We start from the raw sequence: 8476 nt of genomic DNA, 5'->3' as shown, positions 1-8476 counted from the left end.
CACGAAAATACAAANAAGGGACGAGTACGCAAAAAAAAAAAAAAAAAAAAAAGAAAATTTCATGTGCAGTCGCAGGCAAATTTGAGAACGCCGCTCTTCCTCCCTGTTTTTTTTTCTTTTTACCCCTTGCAAATATGTATACATCAAGGCCGCCTCTCCTCGTATTCGTTGCATTCAGAAGCGTTTGGGTCTCTTTGTGGGGGTTACCATGGCTCGCGCAGCGCGTCTAAATGCGGGCGGCAACGTCGGCACTGCCGCCCTTCCGCGTGCCGCAGGAGGAAACTGCACAACGGGCTTCGGCAACGTTGGAACTACACCTAGAAGCATCACTCGTTCCGTCCCGCGGCTGTCACGCAGCAAACAGGAACGGGTGACTAGCTCCGCATCAGGCTTTACGTGACGCACGGTTGGCCTCTTGTGCAACGGGCGCGGCGATCCCCACGTTTTCTGGCCGGGATTCCCACCCATGACACCAGGTGGGCCAAGCCCCGACAGAGAATCAATTTCGGTGCCGCCCTCCGGATCCCCACGCCTATCCGCGGAGTGACGATCGCTGGATCTGTTGATGCTCAAGGAAGGTTGATAGGAGACTGGACTCTTTTCCCAAACGCGCCGTTGCAGGGACTCCATGACACGGTCGAGTCCCCGACTGGCAGAATCAGACAGCGCTGACGCCCATTCGCGCGGACGCGCGTTTTCCACCTCTTTTTGCCTGGATAGGGGCGACGATAGTAGTGGCTGGCTGTCGTATTCTCGAGGGTCGTGCTGCTTCGGCCGAGATGCATCTTGCGACGAGGCAGCCGGCGTTGGTGAAAAAGGCACCAGCGTCTCGAAATCTGGGCCGCCCATCAATGGCAATTGCTGTTGAGCACTGCGCCACGGCGCGAAAGAGGAGCCGGCGCTCTGAGACTCATCAGGCGGAACTTGGAAGTGCAGCTTTGGCCTCCAAACGCCCACCTCGCTGCTGTACCCGGCGCTCACGGTGAGTTCGCCCGCCCTCCCCTGCGCGGGGAGAGCGCCGGGGATCGGCGGCATCGCCTTCGCCTTCGCCCCAGAAGCATCGTCGGGGTGGTGGTCCTCCTTGCCGGGGCTAGGTGTCCGTCTGTGGCGCCGCCGTCTCGATCCGCTGCAGCGTCTCCGCCGAGGGCTCCGGCTCTTCCTTCTCACGGAGCTACTGACGGAAGTTCCACGTGGCGGGGAGTTGGACGGGGTACGTCCAACCGACGATGGCGGCGGCGTCGCTGAAGGCACCGGGTTCGTGATGAGGTACGAGCCTTTGTATAGCAACATGTTGTCACGCCGCTCCACCTTCCGGCGCTGGTGTGCCTTCAGCAGTTCGCTGACATCCACGCAAATTATCCCCAAGTGGTTTTGCCGACTCATTTCTCGCTTACGTTTTGTCTCCTAAAGAAGTCTCTTCTATTCTATTGTGTCCCTCCCCCCGCTTGCCCTTTCCCCAGTCGCTTGCTCAGTGCGGGTCACGGTGCCAATGGACAACCGCGACCGGAGAGCTGCAGACACGTGCAAGCACGTATATACGTATGAGTGAAAAAAGAAGAAGAAAAGATGGCAATTAAAATAAAAAAAAAGTGAATTGCACCATCAACAGCAGTGGCTCTGTCTCGCCCTCTTTTCTCTCAGGTTCCCTTACCTCAGTAGAATCTCTTCTAGCGGCAAATGAGGGGACAAACTGTACATGTCATTTCTTTCGCAGCACCTCCTCCCTCTCCCCCTTTCTCACACCTTGCAGGGCACAGGGAGAGAGAGAGAGAGAGGGAGCGAGGAAAAAAAAAACGAGAAACAGAGACATGGAGGTATTCACTCAGACTCAGCTTGGCGCAAGAAATTGTTCCCGGAAAAGTGGCGGGATATTCACTGCCTGACAGCGCCTCTCCAACTCAACCAGTGTCGCGTTGAACTCCCTCTCCCCCTTCTTCAGTTCAAAGTGAAGATCCTTGATCATCTGATTCTTCTCACTTAAAGTGCGATCCACCTCGGACGCAATGAGCTCCAAGGCCGTGGGCTCCAGATTCATCGCCCGAAGCACCCCATCAAGCTGTGCGTCCCGCTCCTCCACAAGTGCGTGGGACTCGATCAATTTCTGCTGCAGCACCTCATTGCGCTCCTCCACAACCTCCATTGCCTTTCGCAGCGCGGACTCAAACTTCGCCTTGAGCTCCTCCCGCTCCTCGTGGACGGTGGCGTAGCGCTCCTCGAGGGCCTTGTGCTCCTTGCGCAGGCGCCAAATTTCCTCCCGCAGCGAGCGAAGCTTTGCCCGGGTCGTGCCAAGACTGCGTTTGTCCTGCTCGTACTGCCTTCGCTTCTGCTGCAGCTCTGCCACCTCCCGCTGCGCCTCTTCCAGCGGGGCCACTAAGTTCTGATTCTCACGATCAATATCGTACATGAGCGTCTCGTTATGTTCGTCGTTTTTCTTCATTTGAGCAATCTCCTCCTTGAGGGACTGAATGATCTCCAGGTTGTTGGTCGTGATTTGGTTGTAGTACTCCTTCATCTCGTGAAACTTTGTCTCGTGTTGCTTGATCAGGGCATTGATGTGCTCATTCTTGCGCTCCTCGATCTCGTGAATCTCGGCCCGGCGCCGCAGCTCCAATTCGTCCCGCAAGGCCTTCAGCTTCGCTTCGTAGGCCGCCTGCTGGCGCGCTAGATCCTTCTCGTGCTTCTGCTTCTTCGTGACGGTCAACATGTAGTTGTGGGAGTCACGTTGCTCCTCGATCTTCACTTCGTGACCCTCCGCCGCCGCCTCAAACTCGCGGCCGCGCTGCTGCAGCTGGGCGTGGATGTCATTCATGCGCTTGTGGTGCCGCTCCTCCGCCTCCCGCAGCAGGCGGTCGCTCTCCTCCTTGCACAGCTTCACCTTCATCTTGTGCTCGTACAGCAGGTGCCGCACCTTCTGCTTGTACACCTTCATCTCCACCTGGTGCGCGCGCGTCATCTCCTCCAGCTCCGCGTCGGCGTTGAGGAGGGCGTGGCGGGCGTTTTCCACGTCCTTCTTCGTCACCGACCAAAACTCGTTTACCTTGTCGCGCTCCACCTGGAAGTAGTTCCGAAGCTCCTGCGCCTTTACCAGGGCGTCGTGGATCGACTCGAGGCTGCCGAGCTCGGCGACGGGGTCACACGGGGGCGGGGCCTTCTCCGCCTTGCGGGCGCCAGCACGAGCCGCCTTTGGTGGCATCTCTACGCAGCACTAGCGACGGAGCGAAACAACAGCAACAACAACAAAAGGAAGGAATGACACGATGGCCCTCAGACGGCCACAAAACCACCACACACGCACACGGGACTTCGTTTTTTTTCTTCTCTCGCTCTTCCTGGCCGCCTTCCCACCGATGAATCACCCAGGCGAGACCGCAATAAAATAAGAAGCGATAATTTATTATTATTAAAGGCAGAGCAGGAGCAGAGTGGCATAAAACAAAAGAAAAAAAAACACACACACACGAGAGATAACGAAGGAGGGAGGAAGGGAGGCTAAGAATTCGTGGAGGCGTGTAAATAACGCCATTGCACACACACACAGAGGCATACACACATTCACAGAGAGAGAGAGAGAGATAGAGATGTAGTTAAAACGACACCAATAGTTTTGGTCCATTGTCTTTTTTTATATCTCCGCACTTGTACGAGCCATCACACAAACACCGCCTTCACCACGGCTTTGCGCTCATTGCCCTCTGCCCGCGTCCTGGGGTGGGCAGTTCGGTATGGTGTTGCCTCAGACACTATCCAAAAACTCCGCCAGCGGCTTCTCAGCTGCCATGAACCACGTCTTGCGGGTCCAATGTGCGTAGCGCATGCCAGCACGCAGACGGATCTGCAGCGCAAGAAAGTACTCGTACCGTGCAGTGTGCGCTGAGCCCACCGCATGGTTGGCTTGGGCGGCAAACTCATGCACCTGTGCCATCTGCGGGTCACACGGATCCAGCACACGATGGACACTTTTCTGCATAACATCTAGAAACTCGAGACACATCGATGCATCCTGCTCCTTCCACGCCTTTTGACACCATTCATCTATCTTATGAAAAACGATGGCATGACTGTAGTGTACGGTCGTCGCCTGCAAGAGACGCACCAACCCACTCATCTTATCCGCCTTAACGGTCGCCAGCTCCTGCTCCTCGTCAAGGCAACGGTGAACCGCATCCACGTCAGGGCGATACCCGCACTGCAGGCAAACCCACTCCTTGAGGCGACTGCCATCGCCAACGGGGCAAACAACCCCACAGTTGCGGGGACATTGCGAACAGCGGAAGGCGCGCGGCACGTCAGGCTCATCCACGCACCACCGACAACTGCACGACACTCCAAAGAGCTGCCGTGTGATTTTAGATCTTTGCGGCTGCGTCATGTAGACCGAATCAAAGAGGCTGCGAGAAATATATTCCCCGCGATCAATGTCACGGCAGGCTACGAGAACTGCCACAGATGGAAGAAAGACTCGCTCCGAACACGGAAACCCCCATGGCAGAGGCGTCTCTGCCCCCGTCTCCCGAATGAGATGTGTGCCGGTGGTATTATAGTCAAAGAACCCTGCCTCGCCCCAACAGTGCGACGCAGGTGAGTCCAAAAACATCACAAAACTATTCGGACGACACTCGTGTGGAACACGTCGAAGAAACGGAAAGAAACCACTACATTTGGGGAGGTCAGGAACATGAATGGAAACGGCATGAAGAGAGAAACCCAGCAGTAACCGCGCCAGACGGTCTGTCTTGTGCAGTCCCATTCTCCGAATAAATCCGTAATGTGGTGACACAAACCCCTTGACACCTTCCAGCGAAAGGCAACCCCCTGCCGCAGTTGGATCCTTCTGGGCACACACTAGCAATACCGGCGGAATACACCGAAGTAGCAGTGAGGCAACCCCACGCAACACGGGGAAGCGGGGGTCGGACTCCACTGGGGCAACACACCAGTCTTCAACGAACGCCTCCGCGCGTTGCGAGCGCCGCAGTGGCGTACTGGAGTTCACGGTAGTCACAGCATGAAATTTACTGCCTGTGTCCAAGCCGCTGAGAGACTTTCTTATCTCGTCCCCTCTCGGAAGCAGCTCCATGTCGCCCCGGGACAGCAACAGCGATGCAAGGAACTGGGCAAATCCAGTTTCCACAAGCGCTGGGGTGCCGTTTCGTATGTCGCGTGCATGGATTACAATCTGACGCGCGGCAGCCACTAGGTTGGGGGAGGACGCTTCAAGGGCACCTCTGCCGTTATTGCTTTGTGTACGACTCTTGCCTGCCTTGCCAGTCCTCCTACCCTTTTGTCCCCTGTAGAAGGCAGCGGAGCGGGGAAAGAAACGCCACACAAGCGGGTCCTCCACAACCCGCAACTCCGAGGCATCCATGGCGATAACCTCTCCAGCCTTAAAGCGGCGCAATGCCACAACACTGCCGCCGCGGCACGGCCAAGCGCTCCCTAAAGCCTCTTCGCTCGCCCCCGTCAAGCCGTGTCCTCCGGCGGGGGGGCACGACTTGAGTGAGTGCGCTTCCGCCCGACAAAGCGGCAGTGCATTGTCAGCGTAGTAGCGCCCTTCTTTTGCGCTGAAGATTGGCGCAGACCTCGCAACTGCTGCGGCTGCATGAGACCTGAAGTATGGATCATATGTGAGTAGGACAGGGTCGTTTGTATTGAGGTACCAACCAGGTGGAAGTGCAGGGCCATGGGGTGTATGACTCTCCACCTCCTCCTTCAGTTTCTCCAGCTCCAGGTACCGAACACGCGCCGCCCAAAGCCGCAGAGCAAATTCCTCTTCGCACTCCAGTCGCACACGCTGAGCCAGCGCGTCGCCGTCGGCGGTGAAGGAACCATGCGGGCCGTCGCCGCCAAAGATGTTAGACTGGGGCGCTGAAGCCTCGGCTGACATTCTGTTGGGTTTCACCCCCGCGCAAGCACCACAAAATAAGAAAATGGATTTAAAAAAAGAAAAAACAAAACAAAAAAGAAGAGGGGAGTTGGAGATGCGGTGGAGACGATGATGCTATTGCGTAGCAGCTCAGGTGCATCCGCAGCCGTGGCAGAGTTCACCTACAAGGTGCACAGACCTCCCAGCATATTTTCATTTGTATACAAGCAGAAGAAGGGCAGACTCAGTCATCTCTAGCACAGGCTACTGGCGTAGAATAGCAGGCCGTAACACCATGACGTGCTGCCTCGCCAATCAAACTACACTCGACTGCTTCTTTTTCTGCGTCTCCCCCTTTTTTTCCTCGTTCCTTCGCTCTTGATCTATGAATTGTTGTTCTCGCTCCAAAAGTGCCTTAATGCCACGCACCTTCTCCCGGACGTCGCGCCAGGTATCGCTTCTCGCCTTATTATCCGCCCACTGTTTAAGTTCTTCTACGCAGCCTTCAAACTCATCCTTGCGGCGCGCCGCCTCCGCCAAAACCTCGGAGGAGGAGGACAAATACGTCACCCGGGAAAGTGCTGCAGCCCGAAAACAGGCGTACGCCTCCCGCATCATTCGCATGCGATCCCCAAAGTTAAGAAGGCTTTTACATAGCTCGTCATGCTCTGGCAGCAATTTTTGCAACGACCGACACGCCTCCGTGAGCTGCGCACAACGCTCATGCAGCGGGGAAGACGTGTTACCTGTGGCCAGGAGAGAGTCATTCAGCTCTTTGAGAAATGGGCCCACCTGCAAACTAAAACTGCCGTGCTCCTCCACATTTTCCTCTAATAGAGTCTGTGCATGCACTTCAAAGAGTGTGTGTCGCAGTTTCTCCAAAGCCTTCACCTGCAGATGCAGCCAAGTCTCGTTTGCCTCCAGCAGTCTCTCCTGTACGACCCCGCTATCCAAAAAGGGTTCCGCCGACTCCAGGAAAAGACTATGGTTAGTCGACATCGTTTTGTAGTGCTCCAGCAGCGATGCGCAGAACTCTTGAACGTGGTCCGGATCACGCAGGGCATCAAGGTTTACCTCCTGCTGGCGGCACCAGACAACGAGACGACGCTGTTGCCCCTCCATCTGCCTCAACGCCGCATCCCGCCTTTCCTGAGACCGCTGCAGCTCCACCGCACAGCCGACGGCACGCCTTCCTAAAGCCACCACCCCGTCAAGGAGGCCCCGCGCAGCAGTCATGGAAGTGTCCTGCAACGTCGCGCCGACTTCCCCAGCCTCGCGCTCCAACGTCGCCCAAGCTGCGCCAAGTTCACGCTCCTTCTCCGCCCACGTATTCCCGCTCACGACACCACACCATGTGAGAAGAGGCGTAACGCCTCCCTCCAACGGACGGGGATGCGAGAGGAGACCTTGCAGGGCCCCTTGCAAGGCCGTCAGCCTCGCCACAAAGTCACCCAGGCGCGTTGCAAAGGTCGCGTACGCCTCCACGGAGGCATGCGTCGGGGCAGGAAGCGAGTGGCCGCTGGCGTCACGGCCTTCTGCCATTTGTGTGAGCATCAGCAGCCCCGCCTCCAGCTCCGCCACTTCTTCTTCAATGTCGTCAGCCTCTCGCTCCTCGTCGGCCTGAAGAACATCCAACTCGCGGCTCACTGTCTCTGTATGCGACAAAAAAGAATCATGCAATGCACGGAGGGCATCCACCTTGACGTCACGCTCCTCGCCATCCTCCCCCAACTGCAGCAGCCGTTCGTATTGGGCCTTGAGACTAGAGGCCGACGCGTCAAACGCGTCGAGAACGAGTTCCATCAGCGGCACACACACACACACACGAAGGGCCTTGTCTTCCTGCTCGGTCTTTTTTCCCTCTTTACCTCACGAGCACACACGCATGTGTGTGTAAAAAAAAAAGAAGAATGAGACACGTCTACCGTCGTCGACAAGAGCGCGCCAGTGAAGAAGAGGGTGCGTGCTCTCGCGGCGGAGCGGCATGGGTGTGACCCCACGCCCCCGCACACAAGTCCCACTGCCTCTCCTTCACCATCCAAAGAGGGGGGAAAAAAAGGGCGGCGATACCTGCAGACAAGAAAAAAATCATCAATGAAACGAAATAACAAAAAGAAAAACAAAGTTGATAAATGAAGCCCTTTCCGAGGCACATCGTCGTGTTGCCCTTACTACACGCAAGGAACTCAGGCCCGAAACAAAACAGTCTAGATCCCGCCATGCTCTTTACTTGAGCTCGCGAAGGCGGCGAACCGTGGAACGGACAGTGCTGTTGTTCGGGGTGCTCAGCGTGTAGGCGCCACCCGCCATCGTCTTGCTGCAGCCGTCGCAGCGCCAAATTCCCACAGCCTTACGGCGGAAGGCGAACTTGCCGCAGAAGGAGCAGAAGTGCTTCGCGTGCTGCGACACCTCGAGCTTCTTGGCGCGCTTACGGGGGTTGGCACCATAGCGAGCGCCATAGCGTCCCATGACGCCCATCTTAACGGTGCGCTTTGCCATCGCTCTGTCTCCGCAGTCGGCCCCTCAACTTGGCTTCTAACGGTATTGCGCGCGTGTGATTGTGTGCGTTGGTTGTAAGTGCAAGACCGGCAACAACAACGGGCGCAGCCCACA

At 56.6% G+C, this 8476-nt stretch overlaps 4 protein-coding genes across 4 annotated transcripts, besides 8 other annotated features; all 4 read right to left on the bottom strand.

Moving 5' to 3' along the window:
- Positions 1-30: 30 nt before the first annotated feature.
- Positions 31-57: a microsatellite.
- A 117-nt stretch (positions 58-174) lies between these two features.
- Positions 175-1383, bottom strand: Tco025E_07956 (uncharacterized protein; the record flags this gene model as incomplete). Its single annotated transcript, XM_029374814.1, has 1 exon — positions 175-1383. One exon carries the CDS (start codon positions 1381-1383, stop codon positions 175-177), a length of 1209 nt encoding a protein of 402 aa, XP_029225042.1.
- A 166-nt stretch (positions 1384-1549) lies between these two features.
- Positions 1550-1589: a microsatellite.
- A 166-nt stretch (positions 1590-1755) lies between these two features.
- Positions 1756-1807: a microsatellite.
- Positions 1808-1828: 21 nt separating this feature from the next.
- On the bottom strand, positions 1829-3193 carry Tco025E_07955 (T-lymphocyte triggering factor; the record flags this gene model as incomplete). Its single annotated transcript, XM_029374813.1, has 1 exon — positions 1829-3193. One exon carries the CDS (start codon positions 3191-3193, stop codon positions 1829-1831), a length of 1365 nt encoding a protein of 454 aa, XP_029225041.1.
- Positions 3194-3220: 27 nt separating this feature from the next.
- Positions 3221-3240: a microsatellite.
- A 285-nt stretch (positions 3241-3525) lies between these two features.
- Positions 3526-3557: a microsatellite.
- Positions 3557-3579: a microsatellite.
- Positions 3580-3733: 154 nt separating this feature from the next.
- Positions 3734-5884, bottom strand: Tco025E_07954 (uncharacterized protein; the record flags this gene model as incomplete). The annotated part of the gene is made up of 1 exon (XM_029374812.1): positions 3734-5884. One exon carries the CDS (start codon positions 5882-5884, stop codon positions 3734-3736), a length of 2151 nt encoding a protein of 716 aa, XP_029225040.1.
- A 51-nt stretch (positions 5885-5935) lies between these two features.
- Positions 5936-5964: a microsatellite.
- A 214-nt stretch (positions 5965-6178) lies between these two features.
- On the bottom strand, positions 6179-7666 carry Tco025E_07953 (uncharacterized protein; the record flags this gene model as incomplete). Its single annotated transcript, XM_029374811.1, has 1 exon — positions 6179-7666. The coding sequence occupies one exon, from the start codon at positions 7664-7666 to the stop codon at positions 6179-6181; it is 1488 nt and encodes a 495-aa protein (XP_029225039.1).
- A 6-nt stretch (positions 7667-7672) lies between these two features.
- Positions 7673-7689: a microsatellite.
- Between the last annotated feature and the right edge of the window lie 787 nt (positions 7690-8476).

This window comes from Trypanosoma conorhini (assembly GCF_003719485.1).
Source record: "Trypanosoma conorhini strain 025E chromosome Unknown Tco_14.4_contig_00671, whole genome shotgun sequence".
Lineage (NCBI taxonomy): Eukaryota > Euglenozoa > Kinetoplastea > Trypanosomatida > Trypanosomatidae > Trypanosoma > Trypanosoma conorhini.
This window is presented reverse-complemented; position numbering and strand designations above follow the sequence as displayed.